Raw genomic sequence first — 26775 nt, 5'->3', positions numbered from 1 at the left:
CCTCTCCATGATGCTGGGCACCCCCCGGGACCCCCCCCCGTGGCCACCAGTAGCCCCCCCAGAAGGACAGATGGATGCTGGGGGGGGGCACAGTTGTTGGGTCACCCCCCCCCCGTCACTCCCCCACGACCCCCCTGGCCATCAGCAGCCCCCCCCGAAGGACAGAGGGATACAGGGGGGGGGCACCCCCAGGGGGTCACCTCCATTGTCACCCACCCCCCCTGCCCCCCCGCGGACCCCCCCCCCCCCCCCAGAAGGACAGACAGACACCGGGGGGGGGGCAGCCAGGAGCTGGGGGGGCTCCATTTATTCCCGGGGGGGCACCTCTGGCCACCTCCTCCGGCTCTGGGGGGGGTAAGAGGTGTCATGGGGGGGGGGGGGGGGGCAGCACCCCCAAAATCCAACACCCCCCCCAAATTAGCCCCCTAATTAAACTCTGGTCCCAAATTACCCCCCCCCGAATTAAGCACACCCCCCCCCCCAATTAAACACACCCCCCAAATTAACCCCCCTAATGAAACTCTGGCCCCAAATTACACCCCCCCCCAGTTAACCCCCCAATTAAACACCCCCCAATTCAAAAAACGCCAAATTACCCCCCCCCCCCAATTAAACGCCCCCCCAAATTAAACCCCCGAATTAAACTCTGGCCCCAAATTAATCCCTTCGCAGTTAAACACCCCCAATTAAAAAACAAAAACAAATTACACCCCCCCCCCCCCCCCCCCAATTAAACACCGCCCCCAAATTATACTCCGGCCCCAAACTGACACCCCCCCCCCCCCAGTTAAATACCCACCCCCCCCCCAATTAAAACACCGGCCCCAATTAAACACCACTCCCCAAATTAAACGCCCCCCCCCAATTTAAACACCCCCCCAAACAACCCCTCCCAAATTAAACACCCCCCCCCAATTAAACACCCCATACCCCAAATTAAATGCAACCCCCCCAATTAACCCCACCCACCCCCAATTAATCCCCCCCCCCCCAATTAACACACACACCCCCCCCCCCCTCACCGTCCTGCCTCGCCGTCGCCTTCACTGGGGCACTGTGGGGGGAGAGAGGGGTTGGGGGGGCTGCTGCTGCCCCCCCCAGGGCCCGGGGATCCCCCCCCAGGTATAGGGGACCCCCCCCCAGGTATTGGGGAGCCCCCAGTTATCAATGCCCCCCCCAAAACCCCCCCAGATCTCCAACATCCACTTGGGTGAGGGCTCACTGACGACCCCACCATCCCCTTCCCAGACCCCGGGGCTGCCCCCCTCAAATATTGGGGACCCCCCCGGATTTGGGGACCCCCCCCGATATTAGGGACCCCCCCAAAACCCCCCCAGATCTCCACCTTCCACTTGGGTGAGGGCTCACTGACGACCCCACCGTCCCCTTCCCAGACCCCGGGGCCGCCCCCCTCAAATATTGGGGACCCCCCCCGGATTTGGGGACCCCCCCGAATTAGGGACCCCCCCAGATATCGGGGACCCCCCCAAAACCCCCCCATATCTCCAACTTCCACTTGACTAAGAGCCTCCCGGAGCTCATTGACGACCCCACTGTCCCCTTCCCAGACCCCAGGGTGCCCCCCCCAAATATTGGGGACCCCCCCAGGTATTGAGGGACCCCCCCGATATTAGGGACCCCCCCAGATATCGGGGACCCCCCCCCAGATCTCCACCTTCCACTTGGGTGAGGGCTCACTGACGACCACACCGTCCCCTTCCCAGACCCCGGGGCCCCCCCCCCCCAAATATTTGGGGCCCCCCCCAGATACTGGGGACCCCCCCTGGATTTGGGGACCCCCCTGGGTATCGAGGGACCCCCCCCGATATTAGGGACCCCCCCAAAACCCCCCCAGATCTCCAACTTCCACTTGGCTAAGAGCCTCCCGGAGCTCATTGACGACCCCACTGTCCCCTTCCCAGACCCCAGGGTGCCCCCCCCAGATATTGGGGGCCCCCCCAAGATATTGGGGGACCCCCCCCAGGTATTGAGGGACCCCCCCGATATTAGGGACCCCCCCAGATATCGGGGACCCCCCCAAAACCCCCCCAGATCTCCACCTTCCACTTGGGTGAGGGCTCACTGACGACCCCACCGTCCCCTTCCCAGACCCCAGAGCCCCCCCCCCGGCAAATATAGGGGGCCCCCCCAGATACTGGGGACCCCCCCTGGATTTGGGGACCCCCCCAGGTATTGAGGGACCCCCCCCGATATTAGGGACCCCCCCAAAACCCCCCCAGATCTCCAACGTCTGCTTGGGTGAGGGCTCACTGACGACCCCACCGTCCCCTTCCCAGACCCTGGGGCCCCCCCCAAATATTGGGGACCCCCCCGGATTTGGGGACCCCCCGATATTAGGGACCTCCCCAGATATCGGGGACCCCCCCAAAACCCCCCCAGATCTCCACCTTCCACTTGACTAAGAGCCTCCCGGAGCTCATTGACGACCCCACTGTCCCCTTCCCAGACCCCAGGGCCCTCCCCCAAATATTGGGGACCCCCCCGGATTTGGGGACCCCCCCGATATTAGGGACCCCCCCAGATATCTGGGACCCCCCAAACCCCCCCAGATCTCCAACGTCTGCTTGGGTGAGGGCTCACTGACGACCCCACCGTCCCCTTCCCAGACCCCGGGGCCGCCCCCCTCAAATATTGGGGACCCCCCCAGATACTGGGGACCCCCCCTGGATTTGGGGACCCCCCTGGGTATCGAGGGACCCCCCCCGATATTAGGGACCCCCCCAAAACCCCCCCAGGTCTCCAACTTCCACTTGGCTAAGAGCCTCCCGGAGCTCATTGACAACCACACTGTCCCCTTCCCAGACCCCAGGGTGCCCCCCCCAGATATTGGGGGCCCCCCCAAGATATTGGGGGACCCCCCCAGGTATTGGGGACCCCCCCCGATATTAGGGACCCCCCCAGATATCGGGGACCCCCCCAAAACCCCCCCAGATCTCCACCTTCCACTTGGGTGAGGGCTCACTGACGACCCCACCGTCCCCTTCCCAGAACCCAGGGCCCCCCCCCCAAATATTGGGGACCCCCCCCGATATTGGGGACCCCCCCCGGATTTGGGGACCCCCCCCCGCACCCCGGATCTCCAGGCGGCACTCGGTGAGCGCCTCCCCCAGCTCGTTGACGGCCCGGCAGCCGTAGACGCCCCCGTCGAAGGGCCCGGGCTTGCGGATCTGCAGCGTGAGGACGCCCTGGCTGTGCCGGGCCAGGAACCGCGGGTCCTCCCCGATGGCCACTTGGTTCTTCAGCCACACCACCTTGGGCTGGGGGGGGGGACAGGGGGTCAGGGGCACCCCAAAACCCCCCCCTGCACCCTGCGCTGGGGGGGGCACGGGGGGACAGCACCCCAAAATCCCCCCCCAGGGCCATCAGGTCAACCTTTGGCCTTCACTGCCTCGGGATGGGGGGAGCAACGTTAGGGCACCCCAAAATCCCCCCCCTTGGGCTGGGGGGGGGGGGACGGGATGGATAGGGGTCAGGGGCACCCCAAAACCCCCCACACACCCTGTGCTGGGGGGGGGACAGTGTCAGGGCACCCCAAAATGCCCCCCCAGGGCTACTGGGTCATACTGGGTCAACCCTTGACCTTCAGCGCCTTGGGATGGGGGGAGGAATGTTAGGGCACCCCAAAATCCCCCCCACCTTGGGCTGGGGGGGGGGATCGATAGGGGTCAGGGGCACCCCAAAACCCCCCCACAGCCTGCGCTGGGGGGGCACGGGGGGATGGCACCCCAAAATCCCCCCCCAGGGCCATCAGGTCAACCCTTGGCCTTCACTGCCTCGGGATGAGGGGAGCAACGTTAGGGCACCCCAGAATCCCCCCCACCTTGGGCTGGGGGGGGGGGGGACACGGATAGGGGTCAGGGGCACCCCAAAACCCCCCCCCGCACCCTGCACTGGGGGGGGCCCGGGGGGACAGCACCCCAAAATCCCCCCCCTCAGGGCCACCAGGTCAACCCTTAGCCTTCGCCGCCTCGGGATGGCGGGAGGAATGTTAGGTAGGGCACCCCAAAATCCCCCCCCCTTGGGCTGGGGGGGGGGGATGGGATGGATAGGGGTCAGGGGCACCCCAAAACCCCCACACACCCTGTGCTGGGGGGGGGACAGGGTCAGGGCACCCCAAAATCCCCCCCCAGGGCTACTGCGTCAACCCTTGGCCTTCACCGCCTTGGGATGGGGGGAGGAACGTTAGGGCACCCCAAAATCCCCCCCCACTTGGGCTGGGGGGGGAGACATAGATAGGGGTCAGGGGCACCCCAAAACCCCCCCACACCCTGTGCTGGGGGGGACAGGGTCAGGGCACCCCAAAATCCCCCCCCCCAGGGCCATCAGGTCAACCCTTGGCCTTCACTGCCTCGGGATGGGGGGAGCAACGTTAGGGCACCCCAGAATCCCCCCCACCTTGGGCTGGGGGGGGGGGGGGGGACGGGATGGATAGGGGTCAGGGGCACCCCAAAACCCTCCCCACACCCTCTGCTGGGGGGGGGGGACAGGGTCAGGGCACCCCAAAATCCCCCCCCCCCAGGGCCAGCAGGTCAACCCTTGGCCTTCACCACCTTGGGATGGGGGGAGGAACGTTAGGGCACCCCAAAATCCCCCCCTTGGGCTGGGGGGGAGACACAGATAGGGATCGGGGCACCCCAAAACACTCCCACACCCTGTGCTCGGGGGGGACAGGGTCAGGGCACCCCAAAATCCCCCCCCCCCAGGGCCAGCAGGTCAACCCTTGGCCTTCGCCGCCTCGGGATGGGGGGAGGAATGTTAGGTAGGGCACCCAAAAATCCCCCCCACCTTGGGCTGGGGAGGGGACACAGGATGGATAGGGGTCAGGGGCACCCCAAAACCCCCACACACCCTGTGCTGGGGGGGGGACAGGGTCAGGGCACCCCAAAATCCCCCCCCAGGGCTACTGGGTCAACCCTTGGCCTTCAGCGCCTTGGGATGGGGCGAGCAACGTTAGGGCACCCCAAAATCCCCCCCCCTTGGGCTGGGGGGGGGGGATGGGATGGATAGGGGTCAGGGGCACCCCAAAACCCCCCCCACACCCTGTGCTGGGGGGGGACAGTGTCAGGGCACCCCAAAATGCCCCCCCAGGGCCATCAGGTCAACCCTTGGCCTTCAGCGCCTCGGGATGGGGGGAGGAATGTTAGGGCACCCCAAAATCCCCCCCCCTTGGGCTTGGGGGGGGGGACAGGATGGATAGGGGTCAGGGGCACCCCAAAACCCCCCCCCACCCTGTGCTGGCGGGGGGACAGGGTCAGGGCACCCTAAAATGCCCCCCCAAGGCCATCAGGTCAACCCTTGGCCTTCACCACCTTGGGATGTGGGGAGGAACGTTAAGGCACCCCAAAATCCGCCCCCCTTGGGCTGGGGGAGGGGGGGACGGGATGGATAGGGGTCAGGGGCACCCCAAAACCCCCCCCGCACCCTGTGCTGTGGGGGGGACAGGGTCAGGGCACCCCAAAATCCCCCCCCAGGGCCATCAGGTCAACCCTTGGCCTTCACCACCTTGGGATGGGGGGAGGAACGTTAGGGCACCCCAAAATCCCCACCCCTTGGGCTGGGGGGGGAGACATAGATAGGGGTCAGGGGCACCCCAAAACCCCCCCACACCCTGTGCTGGGGGGGGGACAGCGTCAGGGCACCCCAAAATCCCCCCCCCCCAGGGCCACCAGGTCAACCCTTGGCCTTCAGTGCCTCGGGATGGGGGGAGGAACGTTAGGGCACCCCAAAATCCACCCCCACCTTGGGCTGGGGGGGGGGGGGGACACACGGATAGGGGTCAGGGGCACCCCAAAAACCCCCACACACCCTGTGCTGGGGGGGGGACAGGGTCAGGGCACCCCAAAATCCCCCCCCAGGGCTACTGGGTCAACCCTGGGCCTTCACTGCCTCAGGATGGGGGCAGGAACGTTAGGGCACCCCAAAATCCCCCCCACCTTGGGCTGGGGGGGGGGATCGATAGGGGTCAGGGGCACCCCAAAACCCCCCCCACACCCTGCGCTGGGGGGGCACGGGGGGATGGCACCCCAAAATCCCCCCCAGGGCCACCAGGTCAACCCTTGGCCTTCACCACCTTGGGATGGGGGGAGGAACGTTAGGGCACCCCAAAATCCCCCCCACCTTGGGCTGATGGGGGGGACAGATAGGGGTCAGGGGCACCCCAAAACCCCCACACACCCTGTGCTGGGGGGGGACAGGGTCAGGGCACCCCAAAATGCCCCCCCAAGGCCATCAGGTCAACCCTTGGCCTTCACCACCTTGGGATGGGGGGAGGAACGTTAGGGCACCCCAAAATCCCCCCCCTTGGGCTGATGGGGGGGACAGATAGGGGTCAGGGGCACCCCAAAACACCCCCACACCCTGTGCTGGGGGGGGACAGGGTCAGGGCACCCCAAAATGCCCCCCCAAGGCCATCAGGTCAACCCTTGGCCTTCACCACCTTGGGATGTAGGGAGGAATGTTAGGGCACCCCAAAATCCCCCCCACCTTGGGCTGGGGGGGGGGGGGGGATGGATAGGGGTCAGGGGCACCCCAAAACCCCCCCCACACCCTGCGCTGGGGGGGGCACGGGGGGACGGCACCCCAAAATCCCCCCCCTCAGGGCCACCAGGTCAACCCTTGGCCTTCACTGCCTCGGGATGGGTGATGTTGGGGCACCCAAAATTCCCCCCTCCCCCTTGAATCCACACCCCCTTGGGCTGGGGGGGGGGGGGGGGGGGGGGGGCAGGGCTGGGGGGGGGTCCCCCAAAATTCCCTTCCCCTCCCCCCCCCACCTTGGGGTGCCCCCGCACGGCGCAGTTGAGGGCGGTGGTGTAGCCGGCCACGGCGCTGCGATCCACCAGGGGCGTCAGGAACTCGGGGGGGGAGCGGAAATCGTGCTCCTGGAACTGGGGGAGCTTCAGCGTCAGCCCTGGGGGGGGGACACACACACACACACAAGGACTGAGGGGGGGGCACCCCAAAAATCCTGGGGGCACACACCAAAAATCCTTTCTGGACACCCCCCCCCCCAAAAAAATCTCCAGGGGGACACAAGCATCCAGGCCCCCCCCAAAACCAATGGGGGCACCCAGATATCTGGGGTGCCCCCCCCCCGAATTGGGAGGGGGCCCAAATATTTCGGGTTCCCCCTCCCCCCCCCAAATCTCAAGGGGACCCACATCTCTGGGGTGCCCCCCCCCCCCCCCAAACTCCGATGGGACCCAGATATTTGGGTGCCCCCCCCAAAGCAGGAGGGGGCCCGTCCCCTCCCCAGCCTTTGGGGGGGGGGTCCCAGGGGTGTGGGTGCCCCCCCCAAACCCTGATGGGACCCACATCTCTGGGGTGCCCCCCCCAGACCCCAATGGGCCCCAGATATGTGGGTGCCCCCCCCCCAAAGCAGGAGGGGGCCCATCCCCTCCCCAGCCTTTAAGGGGGGGGTCCCAGGGGTCCGTGTGTCCCCTCCAGACCCCGACAGGCCCCAGATATGTGGGTGCCCCCCCCCAAACCCCCAGGAGACCCACACCTCTAGGGTGCCCCCCCAACCCCGATGGGACCCAGATATGTACGTGCCCCCCCCCCCCAAACCCTGATGGGACCCACATCTCTGGGGTGCCCCCCCCAGACCCCGATGGGCCCCAGATATGTGGGTGCCCCCCCCCCAAAGCAGGAGGGGGCCCATCCCCTCCCCAGCCTTTGCGGGGGGGTCCCAGGGGTGTGGGTGTCCCCCCCAAACCCTGATGGGACCCAGATATTTGGGGTGCCCCCCCCCCCAGACCCCGATGGGCCCCAGATATGTGGGTGCCCCCCCCAAAGCAGGAGGGGGCCCATCCCCTCCCCAGCCTTTAGGGGGGGGGTCCCAGGGGTCCGGGTGCCCCCCCCAGACCCCGATGGGCCCCAGATACGTGGAGTGCCCCCCCCCCCACCCCGACGGGCCCCAGATATGTGGGTGCCCCTCCCCAAACCCCCAGGAGACCCACACCTCTAGGGTGCCCCCCCCCCCAAACCCTAGATGGGACCCACATCTCTGGGGTGTCCCCCCCCCACCCCGATGGGCCCCAGATATATGGGTGCCCCCCCCAAAGCAGGAGGGGCCCATCCCCTCCCCAGCCTTTAGGGGGGGGGTCCCAGGGGTCCGGGTGCCCCCTCCAGACCCCGACGGGCCCCAGATATGTGGGTGCCCCCCCCCAAACCCCCAGGAGACCCACACCTCTAGGGTGCCCCCCCCACCCCGATGGGACCCAGATATGTACGTGCCCCCCCCCCCCAAACCCTAGATGGGACCCACATCTCTGGGGTGCCCCCCCCAGACCCCGATGGGACCCAGATATGTGGGTGCCCGCCCAAAGCAGGAGGGGGCCCATCCCCTCCCCAGCCTTTGTGGGGGGGTCCCAGGGGTGTGGGTGTCCCCCCCAAACCCTGATGGGACCCAGATATTTGGGTGCCCCCCCCCCAAACCCCCAGGAGACCCACACCTCTAGGGTGCCCCCCCCCCCCAAACCCTAGATGGGACCCACATCTCTGGGGTGCCCCCCCCCACCCCGATGGGACCCAGATATGTGGGTGGCCCCCCCAAAGCAGGAGGGGCCCATCCCCTCCCCAGCCTTTAAGGGGGGGTCCCAGGGGTCCGGGTGTCCCCCCCAAACCCTGATGGGACCCAGATATTTGGGTGCCCCCCCCCCAAACCCCCAGGAGACCCACACCTCTAGGGTGCCCCCCCCCCCCAAACCGTAGATGGGACCCACATCTCTGGGGTGCCCCCCCCCACCCCGATGGGACCCAGATATGTGGGTGCCCCCCCCCAAAGCAGGAGGGGCCCATCCCCTCCCCAGCCTTTAGTGGGGGTTCCCAGGGGTCCGGGTGCCCCCCCCCCAGACCCCGACGGGCCCCAGATATGTGGGTGCCCCCCCCAAACCCCCAGGAGACCCACACCTCTAGGGTGCCCCCCCCCCCAAACCCTGATGGGACCCAGATATTTGGGGTGCCCCCCCCAAACCCCAGATGGGACCCACATCTCTGGGGTGCCCCCCCAGACCCCGACGGGCCCCAGATATTTGGGTGCCCCCCCCCCAAAGCAGGAGGGGGCTCGTCCCCTCCCCATCCTTTGTGGGGGGGTCCCAGGGGTGTGGGTGTCCCCCCCAAACCCTGATGGGACCCAGATATGTGGGTGCCCCCCCCCCCAAAGCAGGAGGGGCCCATCCCCTCCCCAGCCTTTAAGGGGGGGTTCCCAGGGGTCCGGGTGCCCCCCCCCAGACCCCGACGGGCCCCAGATATGTGGGTGCCCCCCCCAAACCCCCAGGAGACCCACACCTCTAGGGTGCCCCCCCCCCCAAACCCTAGATGGGACCCACATCTCTGGGGTGCCCCCCCCACCCCGATGGGACCCAGATATGTGGGTGCCCCCCCCCAAAGCAGGAGGGGGCCCATCCCCTCCCCAGCCTTTGCGGGGGGGTCCCAGGGGTGTGGGTGTCCCCCCTAAACCCTGATGGGCCCCAGATATGTGGGTGCCCCCCCCAAAGCAGAAGGGGCCCATCCCCTCCCCAGCCTTTAGTGGGGGTTCCCAGGGGTCCGGGTGCCCCCCCCCAGACCCCGACGGGCCCCAGATATGTGGGTGCCCCCCCCCCCTCCCCAGCGCAGGGGGGGCGCCGGGGCCGTGCCCCCCCCGTACCGGCCTTGGGGATGCGGGCGGTGTTGTGGGACAGCCCCGGGGTGGCGCTGGCCCCGCACAGGTTGTGGCTGAACACCCGGAACCGGTACTCGTTGCCCATCACCAGCTCCGACACCGTGCAGCGGGGGGGGCGCGTGTGCTCCACCACCGTGAACCACTCCTGGGGGGCACCCGGGGGGGCTGGGGGTCAGCCAGGGGGCGGGGGGGGGCAGCTGTGGGGCTGGGGGGGCAGCCAGGGGGCTGGGGGGGGCAGCTGTGGGGCTGGGGGTCAGCCAAGGGCCCTTTGAGGGGGGCTGGGGGGCACTTAGGGGGCTTTAGGGGGTATTTTGGGGGCTGGAAGGGCAGCCATGAGGCTGGGGGGGCAGCTAAGGGCTCTTTTGGGGGGGTTGGGGGGCACTTAGGGGGCTTTAGGGGGCATTTTGGGGGGGTGGGGGGGGCAGCTGTGGGGCTGGGGATCAGCCAGGGGGCTGGGGGGGCAGCCATGGGGCGGGGGGGGGCAGCTGTGGGGCTGGGGGGGCAGCCAAGGGTCCTTTGAGGGGGTTTGGGGGCACTTAGGGGGCTTTAAGGGGCATTTTGGGGGGGCGGGGGGGGCAGCTGTGGGGCTGGGGATCAGCCAGGGGGCGGGGGGGGCCAGCTGTGGGGCTGGGGGTGCAGCCAAGGGCCCTTTGAGGGGGGCTGGGGGGCACTTAGGGGGCTTTAGGGGGCATTTTGGGGGGGCGGGGGGGGCAGCTGTGGGGCTGGGGGGGCAGCCAGGGGGCTGGGGGGGGCAGCTGTGGGGCTGGGGGGGCAGCCAAGGGCCCTTTGAGGGGGGCTGGGGGGCACTTAGGGGGCTTTAGGGGGCATTTTGGGGGGGTGGGGGGGGCAGCTGTGGGGCTGGGGGGGCAGCCAGGGGGCTGGGGGGGGCAGCTGTGGGGCTGGGGGTCAGCCAAGGGCCCTTTGAGGGGGGTTGGGGGGCACTTAGGGGGCTTTAGGGGGCATTTAGGGGGCTGGAAGGGCAGCCATGAGGCTGGGGGGGCAGCTAAAGGCTCACTTGGGGGGGTGGGGGGGGCATTTAGGGGGCTGGAGGGGCAGCCGTGGGGCTGGGGGGGCTCGGGGGTGCGGCCATGGGGCTGGGGGGGGCAGCTAAGGGCTCTTTTAGGGGGCTTTGGGGGGCATTTAGGGGGCTCTTGGGGGGCAGCCGTGGGGCTGGGGGGGGCAGATGCGGGTCAGTGCGGGTCACTTATGGGGCAGCCCCACACCACGGTGGGCTGCGCGTGCCTTCCGCGTGCCACAGACACACCCCCCCACACACTTAGGGGGCGGTTGGGGGGCAGTTATGGGGCCGGGGGAGGGGGGGGGGTTGCAGGGGTCAGTTATGGGGCCGGGGGTGGCAGGCAGGGGTCAGTTATGGGGCTGAGGGGGTGGCAGGGGTCAGTTGTGGGGCGGGGGGGCAGATAGGGGTCAGTTATGGGGCTGAGGGGGTGGCAGGGGTCAGTTGTGGGGCCGGGGGGGGTTGCAGAGGTCAGTTGTGGGGCCGGGGGGGGTTGCAGGGGTCAGTTATGGGGCGGGGGGGGCAGGCAGGGTCAGTTGTGGGGCCGGTGGGGGGGGGTGGCAGGGGTCAGTTGTGGGGCGGGGGGGGGGTTTGCAGGGGTCAGTTATGGGGCCTCGGGGGGGTGACAGGGGTCAGTTATGGGGCTGAGGGGGGGTGACAGGGGTCAGTTATGGGGCCTCGGGGGGGTGACAGGGGTCAGTTATGGGGCTGAGGGGGAGTGACAGGGGTCAGTTATGGGGCCGGGGGGGGGTGGCAGGGGTCAGTTATGGGGCTGGGGGGGGGTGACAGGGGTCAGTTATGGGGCTGGGGGGGGTGGCAGGGGTCAGTTATGGGGCGGGGGGGGGTGACAGGGGTCAGTTATGGGGCTGGGGGGGTGACAGGGGTCAGTTATGGGGCTGGGGGGGGGGTGACAGGGGTCAGTTGTGGGGCCGGGGGGGGGTGGCAGGGGTCAGTTATGGGGCTGGGGGGGGTGACGGGTCAGTTATGGGGCCGAGGGGGTGACAGGAGTCAGTTGTGGGGCCGGGGGGTGACAGGAGTCAGTTATGGGGGTGAGGGGGTGACAGGGGTCAGTTGTGGGGCCAGGGAAGGTTACAGGGGTCAGTTATGGGGCTGAGGGGGGGTGGCAGGGGTCAGTTATGGGGCTGAGGGAGGGTAACAGGGGTCAGTTATGGGGCCGGGGGGGTGACAGGGGTTAGTTATGGGGCCGAGGGGGGGTGGCAGGGGTCAGTTATGGGGCTGGGGGGGGGTGACAGGAGTCAGTTATGGGGCTGGAGGGGGGTGGCAGGGGTCAGTTATGGGGCTGGGGGGGGGGTGACAGGAGTCAGTTATGGGGCTGGAGGGGGGTGGCAGGGGTCAGTTATGGGGCTGGGGGGGGGTGACAGGAGTCAGTTATGGGGCTGGGGGGGGTGACAGGGGTCAGTTATGGGGCTGGAGGGGGGTGGCAGGGGTCACTTGTGGGGCCTCGGGGGGGTGGCAGGGGTCAGTTATGGGGCTGAGGGGGGGGTGACAGGGGTCAGTTATGGGGCCTCGGGGGGGTTGCAGGGGTCACTTGTGGGGCCGGGGGGGTGGCAGGGGTCAGTTATGGGGCTGGAGGGGGGTGACAGGGGTCACTTGTGGGGCCGGGGGGGTGGCAGGGGTCAGTTGTGGGGCCGGGGGGTGGCAGGGGTCACTTGTGGGGCCGGAGGGGGGGTCACTTGTGGGGCAGCCCCTCACCATGGTGCGGGTGTCGGCCTTCTGCACGCTGTACCCCCCCAGCTCGCAGTTGCCGTCGTCCGCGGGGGGGTCCCACTCCAGCGCCGCGTTGCAGCCCCACACCTCCGTCACGCGCACGCGCAGGGGGGGGCCCGGCCGCTCTGCGCCCCCACGTGACTCCCGCCGCCTCGCGCCACTCACCGCCCCCCCCCCCCCCCGGGCTCCCAGTGACCGACCAGTGCCCCCCCCCCCCCACCCAGTGCTCCCAGTCCTCTCCCAGTAGCTCCCGGTGCACCCCAGTGACCCCCAGTGCCCCCCATAGTCCCTCTCCCAGTCCCTCCCAGTGCTTCCCAGTAACTCCCAGTGTCTCCCAGTCCCTCTCCCAGTGCCTCCCAGTGTCTCCCCCAGTGCCCCCTCGTCCCTCTCCCAGTGCATCCCAGTCCCTCCCAGTGCTCCCAGTCCACCAGTCTCCCCAGTCCCTCCCACTCCCCCCAGTCCCCCCCAGTCCCTCCCAGTGCCCCCAGTCTCTCCCAGTCCCTCCCCCAGTCCCTCCCACTCCCCCCAGTCCCTCCCAGTCCCCTCGGTCTCTCCCAGTCCCTCCCAGTGCTTCCCAGTAACTCCCAGTGTCTCCCAGTCCCTCTCCCAGTGCATCCCAGGGACTCCCAGTGTCTCCTCCGGTGCATCCCGGTGCCCCCAGACCCTCTCCCAGTGCCTCCCAGTGTCTCCCAGTGCTCCCAGTCCCTCCCAGTCCCCCCAGTCCCTCCCCCAGTAACCTCCAGTCCCTCCCCCAGTCCCTCCCCCAGTCCCTCCCACTTTCCCCAGTCCCTCCCAGTCCCTCCCACTCCCTCCCAGTCCCTCCCCCAGTCCCTCCCATTTCCCCCAGTCCCTACCCCAGTCCCTCCCAGTCCCTCTCAGTCCCTCCCACTTTCCCCAGTCCCTCCCAGTCCCTCCCAGTTCTTCCCAGTCCCCTCGGTCCCTCTCCAGTCCCTCCCAGTCTCCACCAGTCCCTCCCAGTCCTCCCAGTCCCTCCCCCAGTCCCTCCCACTCCCCCCAGTCCCTCCCCCAGTGCTCCCAGTCCCTCCCCCAGTCTCTCCCAGTCCCTCTCCCAGTGCATCCCAGTAACTCCCAGTTCCCCCAGTCCCTCCCACTCCCCACAGTCCCTCCCCCAGTCCCTCCCACTTCTCCCAGTCCTTCCCAGTCCCTCCCAGTGCTCCCGGTCCCTCTCCAGTCCCTCCCCCAGTCCCTCCCAGTCTCCCCACTCCCTCCCCCAGTAACCTCCCGTCCCTCCACCAGTCCCTCCCAGTGCCCCCAGTCCCTCCCCCAGTGCCCCCAGTCCCTCCCAGTCCTTCCCAGTCCCCTCGGTCCCTCTCCAGTCCCTCCCCCAGTCCTTCCCAGTCCCTCCCCCAGTGCTCCCAGTCCCTCCCCCAGTCTCTCCCAGTGCATCCCAGTGCATCCCAGTACCTCCCATTTCCCCCAGTCCCTCCCCCAGTCCCTCCCACTTTCCCCAGTCCCTCCCAGTCCCCTCGGTCCCCCCCAGTCCCCCCAGTCCCTCCCAGTCTCTCCAGTCCCTCCCCCAGTCCCTCCCACTTTCCCCAGTCCCTCCCAGTCTCCACCAGTCCCCCCGGTCCCTCCCAGTCCCTCCCAGTCCCTCCCACAGTCCCTCCCACTTTCCCCAGTCCCTCCCAGTCTCCACCAGTCCTTCCCAGTCCCTCCCAGTCTCTCCAGTCCCTCCCAGTCCCTCCCAGTGCTCCCAGTCCCTCTCAGTCCCTCCCACTTTCCCCAGTCCTTCCCAGTCCCTCCCAGTCCCTCCCAGTCCTTCCCAGTCCCTCCCAGTCCCTCCCCCAGTCCCTCCCCCAGTCCCTCCCACTTTCCCCAGTCCCTCCCAGTCCCTCCCACTCCCCCCAGTCCCTCCCAGTCCTCCCAGTCCCTACCCCAGTCCCTCCCAGTCTCTCCAGTCCCTCCCACTTTCCCCAGTCCCTCCCCCAGTCCTTCCCAGTCCCTCCCAGTCTCCCCCAGTCCCTCCCAGTCCCTCCCACTCCCTCCCACTCCCTCCCACTTTCCCCAGTCCCTCCCAGTCCTTCCCAGTCCCCTCGGTCCCTCTCCAGTCCCTCCCAGTCCCTCCCCCAGTCCCTCCCACTTTCCCCAGTCCCTCCCAGTCCTTCCCAGTCCCTCCCAGTGCTCCCAGTCCCTCTCAGTCCCTCCCACTTTCCCCAGTCCCTCCCAGTCTCTCCAGTCCCTCCCCCAGTCCCTCCCAGTCCCTCCCCCACTCCTTCCCAGTCCCTCCCAGTCCCCTCGGTCCCTCCCAGTCCCCCCAGTCCCCCCGCCGCCCCCGCACCGACGACGCGCAGCCGCAGCCGGGCCGTGTCCTCCATGTTGCCGCTCTCCAGCCGCAGCTCGAACTCCCCCGAGTGCGCGCGCGCCGCCGCGCGGATGAAGAACACGGTGTCGCGCTCCGAGTTGCGCACGTGCACGTCCTCCCCCAGCGGCGCCCCCCCCCGGCTCCACGTCACGCGCGGCCGCGGCTTCCCCTGCGCGGAACCGGCCGCCGTGGGGCAGGCGGCGGGGCGGGGGGGGCCTGTGGGGCTGGGAGTGCCCTATGGGGCTGGGATTGCCATCTATGGGGCTGGGAGTGCCATCTGTGGGGCTGGGGGTGCCATCTGTGGGGCTGGGAGTGCCCTATGGGGCTGGGGGTCCCATCTGTGGGGCTGGGGGTCCCATCTATGAGGCTGGGGGTCCCATCTGTGGGGCTGGGGGGCCCTGTGGGGCTGGGATTGCCATCTGTGGGGCTGGGAGTGCCATCTGTGGGGCTGGGGGTCCCATCTATGGGGCTGGGAGTGCCCTGTGGGGCTGGGAGTGCCCTATGGGGCTGGGGGTCCCATCTGTGGGGCTGGGGGGGCCATCTGTGGGGCTGGGGGTCCCATCTATGAGGCTGGGGGTCCCATCTGTGGGGCTGGGGGGCCCTGTGGGGCTGGGATTGCCATCTGTGGGGCTGGGGGGGCCATCTATGGGGCTGGGAGTCACATCTATGGGGCTGGGAGTGCCATCTGTGGGGCTGGGAGTGCCCTATGGGGCTGGGGGTCCCATCTGTGGGGCTGGGAGTGCCATCTATGGGGTTGAGAGTGCCCTATGGGGCTGGGGGTGCTGTCTGTGGGGCCGGGAGTCCCATCTATGGGGCTGGGACTTCCCATCTATGGGGCTGGGAGTGCCAGGCATGGGGCTAGGGGGTGGCCTATGGGGCTGGGACTTCCCATCTATGGGGCTGTGGGGTGCACTATGGGGCCGGGAGTCCCATCTATGGGGCTAGGAGTTCCCATCTATGGGGCTGGGAGTCCCATCCATGGGGCTGGGAGCCACATTTATGGGGCTGGAACGTCCCATCTATGGGGCTAGGAGTTCCCATTTGTGGGGCTGTGGAGTGCCCTATGGGGCTGGGAGTCCCATCTATGGGGCTGGGGATGCCCTATGGGGCTGTGGGGCTGGGCCATGGGGCTGGGAGTGCCAGGTATGGGGCTAGGGGGTGGCCTATGGGGCTGGGAGTTCCCATCTATGGGGCTGTGAGGTGCCCTATGGGGCCAGGATTCCCATCTATGGGGCTAGGAGTTCCCATCTATGGGGCCGGGAGTCCCATCTATGGGGCTAGGATTTTCCATCTATGGGGCTATGAGGTGCCCTATGGGGCTGGGATTCCCATCTATGGGGCTAAGAGTTACCATCTATGGGGCTGGGAGGTGCCCTATGGGGCCGGGATTCCCATCTATGGGGCCGGGAGTCCCATGTATGGGGCTAGGAGTTTCCATCTATGGGGCTGGGAGGTGCCCTATGGGGCTGGGAGTCCCATCTATGGGGCTGGGAGTTCCCATCTATGGGGCCGGAACTCCCATCCGTGGGGGCTGGGGCCGCCCTATGGGGCCGCGACTTCCCATCTGTGGGGCTGGGAGGTGCCCTATGGGGCCGGGATTCCCATCTATGGGGCTAAGAGTTACCATCTATGGGGCCGGGAGTCCCATGCGGGGGGGCTGGGGCCGCCCTATGGGGCTGGTATTCCCATCTATGGGGCCGGGAGTCCCATCTATGGGGCTAGGAGTTTCCATCTATGGGGCTAAGAGTTACCATCTATGGGGCCGGGAGTCCCATCTATGGGGCTAAGTGTTACCATGTATGGGGCCGGGACTCCCATCTATGGGGCTGGGAGTTCCCATCTATGGGGCCGGGACTCCCATCCATGGGGGCTGGGGCTGCCCTATGGGGCCGGGATTTCCATCTGTGGGGCTGGGAGTTTCCATCTATGGGGCTGGGAGGTGCCCTATGGGGCCGGGATTCCCATCTATGGGGCCGGGAGTCCCATCTATGGGGCTGGGAGGTGCCCTATGGGGCCGGGATTCCCATCTATGGGGCTAAGAGTTACCATCTATGGGGCTGGGAGGTGCCCTATGGGGCCGCGACTTCCCATCTATGGGGCTGGGAGTCACATCTATGGGGCTGAAAGTGCCCTATGGGGCTGGGAGTGCCAGGTATGGGGCTAGGGGGTGGCCTATGGGGCTGGGAGTCCCATCCGTGGGGCTGGGAGACGCATCTATGGAGCTAGGAGTTCCCATCTATGGGGCTGGGGGTGCCCTGTGGGGCTGCGACATCCTATCTATGGGGCTGGGAGTCACATCTATGGGGCTGGGAGTGCCATCTGTGGGGCTGGGGACGCCCTGTGGGGCTGGGAGTGCCCTATGGGGCTGGGAGTGCCCTGTGGGGCTGGGGGTGCCATCTATGGGGCTGGGGGTCCCATCTGTGGGGCTGGGGGGGCCCTGTGGGGCTGGGAGTGCCATCTATGGGGCTGGGAGTGCCATCTGTGGGGCTGGGGGTGCCATCTGTGGGGCTGGGGGGCCCTGTGGGGCTGGGGGTGCCATCTATGGGGCTGGGAGTGCCATCTGTGGGGCTGGGGGGGCCCTGTGGAGCTGGGGGTCCCATCTGTGGGGCTGGGAGTGCCATCTGTGGGGCTGGGGGGCCCTGTGGGGCTGGGGGTACCATCTATGGGGCTGGGAGTGCCATCTGTGGGGCTGGGGGTGCCATCTGTGGGGCTGGGGGGCCCTGTGGGGCTGGGGGTGCCATCTGTGGGGCTGGGAGTGCCATCTGTGGGGCTGGGAGTCCCATCTATGGGGTTGAGAGTGCCCTGTGGGGCTGGGAGTCCTATCTATGGGGCTGGGACTCCCATCTATGGGGTTGAGAGTGCCCTATGGGGCTGGGGGTGCTGTCTGTGGGGCTGGGAGTCCCATCTATGGGGCTGGGACTTCCCATCTATGGGGCTGGGAGTGCCAGGCATGGGGCTAGGGGGTGGCCTATGGGGCTGGGACTTCCCATCTATGGGGCTGTGGGGTGCACTATGGGGCTGGGAGTCCCATCTATGGGCCTAGGAGTTCCCATCTATGGGGCTGGGAGTCCCATCCATGGGGCTGGGAGCCACATTTATGGGGCTGGAACGTCCCATCTATGGGGCTAGGAGTTCCCGTTTGTGGGGCTGTGGAGTGCCCTATGGGGCTGGGAGTCCCATCTATGGGGCTGGGACTTCCCATCTATGGGGCTGGGGATGCTCTATGGGGCTGTGGGGCTGGGCCATGGGGCTGGGAGTGCCAGGTATGGGGCTAGGGGGTGGCCTATGGGGCTGGGAGTTCCCATCTATGGGGCTGTGAGGTGCCCTATGGGGCCAGGATTCCCATCTATGGGGCCGGGAGTCCCATCTATGGGGCTAGGAGTTTCCATCTATGGGGCTGGGAGGTGCCCTATGGGGCCGGGATTCCCATCTATGGGGCTAAGAGTTACCATCTATGGGGCCGGGAGTCCCATCTATGGGGCTGGGAGGTGCCCTATGGGGCCGGGATTCCCATCTATGGGGCTGTTACCATCTATGGGGCCGGAACTCCCATCTATGGGGCTGGCAGTTCCCATCTATGGGGCCGGGACTCCCATCCGGGGGGGCTGGGACTGCCCTATGGGGCCGGGATTCCCATCTATGGGGCCGGGAGTCCCATCTATGGGGCTACGAGTTTCCATCTATGGGGCTAAGAGTTACCATCTATGGGGCCGGGAGTCCCATCTATGGGGCTGGGAGGTGCCCTATGGGGCCGGGATTCCCATCTATGGGGCTAAGAGTTCCCATCTATGGGGCCGGGAGTCCCATCTATGGGGCTGGCAGTTCCCATCTATGGGGCCGGGACTCCCATCCGGGGGGGCCGGGGCCGCCCTATGGGGCCGCCACTTCCCATCTGTGGGGCTGGGACCTTCTCCGTAGCGCCTCGAGGGGGGCCGCCCTATGGGGCCGGGACTCCCTCCGAAGCGGGGTTTAGCCCTACAGGGTCCTGCACCGCGGGGCGCCCCATAGCGCCGTGGGGCGCCCCCTTACCTGGAAGGGGATGACGAGGTTGACCTGCTCCCCCACCTTCCGCACGTAGGTCTGGCGCAGGTGCCGCGGCAGCCGGATCTTGGGGCGCTCTGGGGCGAAACGTGTGGGGTGGGGGGGGGGGGTTCAGCGTCCCGTGGGGCCGGGCGAGGGGGTAACGTGTGGGGCAGCCCCACGGCTCGCCACGCACCCACGATCTCGCGGATGGTGACGGGCTGGGCCAGCGTGGCCGGGGGGCTGGGCCCCGCGATGTTCACCCCGAGGACGCGGAACAGCAGCTTCTCCCCCGTCGGCAGCCCCCGCACCGTGAACCCACAGCGCTCCACCAGCCCCGCGTGCGCCGGGACCCACTGATCCTCTGGGGGGCAGGGGGTTATGGGGCTGGGATGCTATGGGGCTGGGGGGCAATGGGGCAGCCCCCAAACCCCAGCGCTCCACCAGCCCCGCGTGCGCCGGGACCCACTGATCCTCTGGGGGGCAGGGGGTTATGGGGCTGGGAGTCAATGGGGCTGGGGGGCAATGGGGCAGCCCCCAAACCCCAGCGCTCCACCAGCCCCGCGTGCGCCGGGACCCACTGATCCTCTGGGGGGCAGGGGGTTATGGGGCTGGGAGTCAATGGGGCTGGGGGGCAATGGGGCAGCCCCCAAACCCCAGCGCTCCACCAGCCCCGCGTGCGCCGGGACCCACTGATCCTCTGGGGGGCAGGGGGTTATGGGGCTGGGAGTCAATGGGGCTGGGGGGCAATGGGGCAGCCCCCAAACCCCAGCGCTCCACCAGCCCCGCGTGCGCCGGGACCCACTGATCCTCTGGGGGGCAGGGGGACACGGGGCTGGGGGGCTGGGGGGCTGGGGTGTGGGATCTTGTGGGGTTGGGTTGCTATGGGGCTGGGGGATATGGGGCTGGGATGCAATGGGGCTGGGATGCAATGGGGCTGGGGGGCAATGGGGCTGGGGGCAACAGGGCACGGGGTTCGGATCTTGTGAGGTTGGGTTGCTGTGGGGCTGGGTTGCTGTGGGGCTGGGGTGCTATGGGGCTGGGATGCTATGGGGCTGGGGGTTGGGACCTTATGAGGTTGGGGGGCTATGGGGTTGGGGGGCTATGGGGCTGGGGTGCAATGGGGCTGGGGGCAATGGGTCATGGGGTTGGGATCTTGTGAGGTTGCGTTGCTGTGGGGCTAGGGTGCTGTGGGGCTGGGGGTCAATGGGGCTGGGATACTATGGGGCTGGGGGTCAATGGGGCTGGGATGCTATGGGGCTGTGGGGCTGGGTGCAATGGGGCTGGGGGGCTGTGGGGCTGGGGGCAACAGGGCACGGGGTTCGGACCTTGTGGGGTTGGGTTGCTATGGGGCTGGGGTGCTGTGGGGCTGGGGGATATGGGGCTGGGGGTCAATGGGGCTGCGGGTTGGGGGGCAATGGGGCAGCCCCCAAACCCCAGCGCTCCACCAGCCCCGCGTGCGCCGGGACCCACTGATCCTCTGGGGGGCAGGGGGTTATGGGGCTGGGATGCTATGGGGCTGGGGGGCAATGGGGCAGCCCCCAAACCCCAGCGCTCCACCAGCCCCGCGTGCGCCGGGACCCACTGATCCTCTGGGGGGCAGGGGGTTATGGGGCTGGGATGCTATGGGGCTGGGGGGCAATGGGGCAGCCCCCAAACCCCAGCGCTCCACCAGCCCCGCGTGCGCCGGGACCCACTGATCCTCTGGGGGGCAGGGGGTTATGGGGCTGGGATGCTATGGGGCTGGGGGGCAATGGGGCAGCCCCCAAACCCCAGCGCTCCACCAGCCCTGCGTGCGCCGGGACCCACTGATCCTCTGGGGGGCAGGGGGTTATGGGGCTGGGATGCTATGGGGCTGGGGGGCAATGGGGCAGCCCCCAAACCCCAGCGCTCCACCAGCCCCGCGTGCGCCGGGACCCACTGATCCTCTGGGGGGCAGGGGGACACGGGGCTGTGGGGCTGTGGGGCTGGGGGGCTGGGGGGCTGGGGTGTGGGATCTTGTGGGGTTGGGTTGCTATGGGGCTGGGGGTCAATGGGGCTGGGATGCTATGGGGCTGGGGGGCAATAGGGCTGGGGGTTGGGATCTTGTGGGGTTGGGTTGCTATGGGGCTGGGGGTCAATGGGGCTGGGATGCTATGGGGCTGGGGGGCAATAGGGCTGGGGGTTGGGATCTTGTGGGGTTGGGTTGCTATGGGGCTGGGGGATATGGGGCTGGGATGCAATGGGGCTGGGGGGCAATGGGGCTGGGGGCAACAGGGCACGGGGTTCGGATCTTGTGGGGTTGGGTTGCTGTGGGGCTGGGGTGCTGTGGGGCTGGGGTGCAATGGGGCTGGGATGCTATGGGGCTGGGGGGCTATGGGGCTGGGGGTTGGGACCTTATGGGGTTGGGGGGCTATGGGGCAGGGGGTCAATGGGGCTGGGATGCAATGGGGCTGGGATGCTATGGGGCTGGGGGTCAATGGGGCTGGGATGCTATGGGGCTGGGGGATATGGGGCTGGGGGGCTGTGGGGCTGGGGGTTGGGGGGCAATGGGGCAGCCCCCAAACCCCAGCGCTCCACCAGCCCCCCGTGCGCCGGGACCCACTGATCCTCTGGGGGGCAGGGGGGTTATGGGGCTGGGGGGCTGTGGGGCTGTGGGGCTGGGGTGCAATGGGGCTGGGGGGCAATGGGGCTGGGATGCTATGGGGCTGGGGGGCTATGGGGCAGGGGGTCAATGGGGCTGGGATGCTATGGGGCTGTGGGGCTGTGGGGCTGGGGTGCAATGGGGCTGGGATGCTATGGGGCTGGGGGTTGGGGGGCAATGGGGCAGCCCCCAAACCCCAGCGCTCCACCAGCTCCGTGTTGGCCGGGACCCACTGATCCTCTGGGGGGCAGGGGGGTTATGGGGCTGGGGGGCTGGGAGGCAGCTTGGGGGGCCAATGGGGCAGGGGGTTGGGGGGCAATGGGTCTGGGGGCCGATGGGGCAGGGGGTTGGGGGGCAATGGGTCTGGGGGCCGATGGGGCAGGGGGGTGGGATCTTGTGGGGTTGGGTTGCTGTGGGGCAGGGGGTCGGGTTGCTATGGGGCTGGGGGAAGGGTTGGGGGGCAGTGGGGCAGGGGTTTGGGGCGCTATGGGGCAGAGTGTGGGTCGGGGGGGGGGTGGGGTGTCTGTCTTGGCCCCCCCCGCAAAGTGTGGGCTGGGGGGGGTTGGGGGTCGGGGAGGGGGTTGTGGGGCGGGGTGTGGGTCGCTATGGGTCGCTATGGGTCGCTATGGGGCTCACCCCCCTGCCGGCAGTACTCCACGCGGTAGCCGTCGGGGGGGGGGGGGGGGTGGTGGGGGGTGGTTGGGGGTCGGGGGGGGTTGTGGGGCGGGGTGTGGGGCGCTATGGGGCGCTATGGGGCGCTATGGGGCAGGCTATGGGGCTCACCCCCCTGCCGGCAGTACTCCACGCGGTAGCCGTCGGGGGGGGTGGTGGTGGGGGGTGGTTGGGGGTCGGGGGGGGTTATGGGGCGGGGTGTGGGTCGCTATGGGTCGCTATGGGGCAGGCTATGGGGCTCACCCCCCTGCCGGCAGTACTCCACGCGGTAGCCGTCGGGGGGGGGGTGGTGGTGGGGGGTGGTTGGGGGTCGGGGGTGGGGTTGTGGGGCGGGGTGTGGGTCGCTATGGGGCAGGCTATGGGTCGCTATGGGGCAGGCTGTGGGGCTCACCCCCCTGCCGGCAGTACTCCACGCGGTAGCCGTCGGGGGGGGGGGTGGTGGTGGGGGGTGGTTGGGGGTCGGGGGGGGGTTGTGGGGCGGGGTGTGGGTCGCTATGGGGCAGGCTATGGGGCGCTATGGGGCAGGCTGTGGGGCTCACCCCCCTGCCGGCAGTACTCCACGCGGTAGCCGTCGGGGGGGGGGGTGGTGGTGGGGGGTGGTTGGGGGTCGGGGGGGGGGTTGTGGGGCGGGGTGTGGGGCGCTATGGGGCGCTATGGGGCAGGCTGTGGGGCTCACCCCCCTGCCGGCAGTACTCCACGCGGTGGCCGTCGGGGGGGCTCGGGGGGGGGTGTGGTTGGGGGTCGGGTGGGGGGGTTGTGGGGCGGGGTGTGGGTCGCTATGGGGCAGGCTATGGGTCGCTATGGGGCAGGCTGTGGGGCTCACCCCCCTGCCGGCAGTACTCCACGCGGTAGCCGTCGATGCCCCCCGCCCCCACGCGCTCGGGCGGGCGCCACTTCAGCGTCGCCGTCGTGTCCGTGACGTCATCCAGCGCCAGGTGCGTCGGCTCGCTCGTGGGGGCTGCGCGCGCCGTGACGTCACACACGCGCACACCACCCCCCCCCCCCCCCCCACTGCAACACCCCCCCCCCCCCCAAACAAGGGACCCCCAACCGACCCCCAGAGACCCCCCCAGGAGCCCTCCCAGTGCCCCCAGTCCCTCCCAGTCCCCCCGGTTCCCCCAGTCCCCCCAGTGCCTCCCAGTTCCCCCAGTCCCCCCAGTTCCCCCAGTCCCCCCAGTGCCTCCCAGTTCCCCCAGTCCCCCCAGTTCCCCCAGTCCCTCCCAGTGCCCCCAGTCCCCCCAGTCCCCCCAGTGCCCCCAGTCCCCCCAGTCCCTCCCAGTTCCCCCCAGTCCCTCCCAGTCCCCCCAGTTCCCCAGTGCCCCCAGTCCCCCCAGTCCCCCCAGTCCCTCCCAGTGCCCCCAGTCCCCCAGTTCCCTCCAGTCCCCCCAGTCCCTCCCAGTCCCCCCGGTTCCCCAGTCCCCCCAGTTCCCCCAGTGCCCCCAGTTCCCCCAGTCCCTCCCAGTTTCCCCCAGTCCCCCCAGTTCCCCCAGTGCCCCCAGTGCCCCAGTCCCCCCAGTGCCTCCCAGTTCCCCCAATCCCTCCCAGTGCCCCCAGTGCCCCCAGTCCCCCCAGTGCCCCCAGTCCCCCCAGTTCCCCCAGTCCCTCCAGTCCCCCCAGTGCCCCCAGTCCCCCCAGTGCCCCCAGTCCCTCCCAGTTCCCCAGTCCCCATTCCCCCAGTCCCCCCAGTGCCCCCAGTCCCCCCAGTTCCCCAGTTCCCCAGTCCCCCAGTTCCCCCCAGTCCCTAGTCCCCCCAGTCCCTCCCAGTTCCCCCAGTGCCCCCAGTCCCCCCAGTCCCTCCCAGTTCCCCCAGTTCCCCAGTGCCCCCAGTCCCCCCAGTCCCCCCAGTCCCTCCCAGTGCCCCCAGTCCCCCCGGTTCCCCAGTTCCCCCAGTCCCTCCCAGTCCCCCAGTTCCCCAGTGCCCCCAGTCCCCCGCAGTCCCTCCCAGTCCCTCCCAGTTCCCCAGTTCCCCCAGTTCCCCCCAGTTCCCCCAGTGCCCCAGTCCCCCATTCCCCCAGTTCCCCAGTCCCCCCAGTTCCCCCAGTTCCCCCCAGTCCCCTCAGTTCCTCCCAGTGCCCCCAGTTCCCCCAGTCCCCCCAGTTCCCCAGTTCCCCAGTTTCCCCCAGTTCCCCAGTTCCCTCAGTCCCTCCCAGTCCCCCCAGTTCCCCCCAGTGCCCCCAGTCCCTCCCAGTCCTTCCCAGTTCCCCAGTTCCCCCTCACTCCCCCCAGTTCCCCAGTTCCCCCCAGTGCCCCCAGTCCCTCCCAGTTCCCCCAGTCCCCCCAGTGCCCCCAGTTTCCCCCATTCCCCCCAGTTCCCCAGTTCCCCAGTTCCCCAGTCCCCCCAGTCCCCCCAGTCCCCCCAGTTCCCCAGTTCCCCAGTGCCCCCAGTCCCCCCAGTCCCCGCCGCGCGCACCGATGGGCATGAAGGGGGCGCTGCTGTGGCTGGGCGGGGAGAGGCCGATGGCGTTGAGCGCGAGCACGCGCATCTCGTAGCGCACCCCCTCCAGCATGCGCGCGGACAGCAGGCTCGTGCCCGCCTGCGCCTCGAAGTTCACCTTCATCCAGCGCCGCGACTCCCGCTTCTTCCGCTCCACCAGGTACCCTGGGGGGCACGGGGGGGCAGGGGGGGGACGGGGGGGGGACGGGGGGTACGGGGACACGGGGGGGGGACGGGGACATGGGGGGACGGGGACGTGGGGGGACACGGGGACACAGGGGCACAGGGACACGGGGGGGACACGGGGACATGGGGGGCACGGGGACACGGGGGGGGACACGGGGGGGGACGGGAACACGTCGGGGGGAGAGGGACATGGGGGGACACGGGGGCACAGGGACACGGGGGGGGACGGGGACATGGGGGGGGACAGGGACACAGGGGGCAGAGGGACATGGGGGGGGACGGGGACACACAGGGGGGAGAGGGACATGGGGGGGACGGGGACACGGGAGGACGGGGACATGGGGACAGGGACACGGGGGGGACAGACACGGGGGGACACAGGGACACGGGAGGGGATGGGGCCACGGGGACATGGGGGGGGATGGGGACATGTGTGGGGGGATGCAGACATGGGGGGGACATGGGGACACGGGGGGGGAGAGGGACGTGTGGGGGTGACATGGACACAGGGGGGGATGGGGACACGGGGGGACACAGACACGGGGGGACACAGACACACGGGGGGGACACGTGAGGGGGGATGGGGACATGTGGGGGGACAGGGAGACATGGGGGACACCGGGGGAACAGGAACACGGGGGGGGATGGGGACATGTTGGGGGGGAGAGGGACATGTGGGGGGACGCAGACATGGGGGGGGACAGGGACATGTGTGAGGGGGGACACAGACGTGGGGGGGGGACAGGGACATATGAGGGGGACACAGACACAGGGGGGGACACGGACACGGGGGGGGGACAGGGACACACGTGAGGGGGGACATGGACACACACAGGGGGACGGGGACATGTGGGGGGACACGGGGACACCCAGGAGCGGTGACACAGGACAGGCATGGGCAGGGACACACGTAGGGAGGGGACACGCGTGGGACACACGTGCAAGGGCAGGGACACGCGTGTGCGGGGTCAGGCGTGTTGGGGACACGCGTGTTTTGGGTCAGGTGGGGTCAGGACACGCATGTGCAGGGTCAGGTGTGTTGGGGACACGCGTGTGCGGGGTCAGGCGGGGTCAGGACACGCGTGTTTGGGGTCAGTTGTGTTGGGGACACGCGTGTGCGGGGTCAGGTGGGGTCAGGACACGCGTGTTTGGGGTCAGTTGTGTTGGGGACACGCGTGTGCGGGGTCAGGTGGGGTCAGGACACGCATGTGCAGGGTCAGGTGTGTTGGGGACACGCGTGTGCGGGGTCAGGCGTGTTGGGGACACGCGTGTGCGGGGTCAGGCGGGGTCAGGACACGCGTGTTTGGGGTCAGGTGTGTTGAGGACACGCGTGTTTGGGGTCAGGCGGGGTCAGGACACGCGTGTTTGGGGTCAGCGTGTTGGGGACACGCGTGTTTGGGGTCAGGCGGGGTCAGGACACGCGTGTTTGGGGTCAGGCGTGCTGGGGACACGCGTGTGCTCACCGATGATGGGCTGCCCCCCGTCGTACTTGGGGGGGTCCCAGGCCACGACGGCCCAGTCCTCCCCCACCGAGGTGATGCGCACGGCCTCGGGGGGGTCGGGGACGTCTGCGGGGACACGGGGACACGCTGGCACCGGGGACACGCCACCGCGTGACGGGGGGGGACACACACACACCCCCCCCACCCCCGGCCACCGCTGTCCCCTCGTCCCCAGCCCTGGGTCCCCCCTGTCCCCCCTGTCCCCTGACTCCCCGTGTCCCCGGCCACCCCCATGTCCTCGTGTCCCCCATGTCCCCGGTGTCCCCCGTGTCCCCTGCCACCCCCATGTCCCCTGTGACCCCCGTGTCCCCCATGTCACCTGTCACCCTCATGTCCCCGGTGTCCCCCGTGTCCCCCGTGTCCCCTGTCACCCCCATGTGCCCTGTGTCCCCCGTGTCCCCTGCCATGCCTGTGTCCCTGTGTCCCCTGTCACCCCCGTGTCCCCATGTCCTCTGCCATCCCTCTGTCCCCATGTCCCCCGTGTCCCCTGTGTCCCCTGCCATCCCCGTGTCCCCCGTCACCCCCATGTCCCTGCCACCCCCTGTGTGCCCCATGTCCCCTCTGTCCCCTGGTGTCCCCTGCCACCCCCGTGT

General features: G+C 68.9%; 1 protein-coding gene across 1 annotated transcript; it reads right to left on the bottom strand.

Moving 5' to 3' along the window:
* Positions 1–274: 274 nt before the first annotated feature.
* Positions 275–26339, bottom strand: LOC141736792 (myosin-binding protein C, fast-type-like; the record flags this gene model as incomplete). The annotated part of the gene is made up of 12 exons (XM_074571362.1): positions 275–345; positions 1023–1054; positions 3092–3278; positions 6792–6928; positions 9665–9824; positions 12408–12547; positions 14722–14914; positions 18775–18863; positions 18962–19129; positions 22884–23018; positions 24471–24659; positions 26144–26339. Coding segments are annotated over 11 exons (1605 nt in total), but the record flags the coding sequence as incomplete, so codon positions are not given.
* Between the last annotated feature and the right edge of the window lie 436 nt (positions 26340–26775).

This window comes from Larus michahellis, unplaced genomic scaffold (genome assembly GCF_964199755.1).
Source record: "Larus michahellis unplaced genomic scaffold, bLarMic1.1 SCAFFOLD_483, whole genome shotgun sequence".
NCBI classification, from domain to species: Eukaryota; Metazoa; Chordata; class Aves; order Charadriiformes; family Laridae; genus Larus; species Larus michahellis.
Note: the sequence above shows the minus strand (reverse complement) of the source record. Positions and strands in the feature narration are given on the sequence as shown.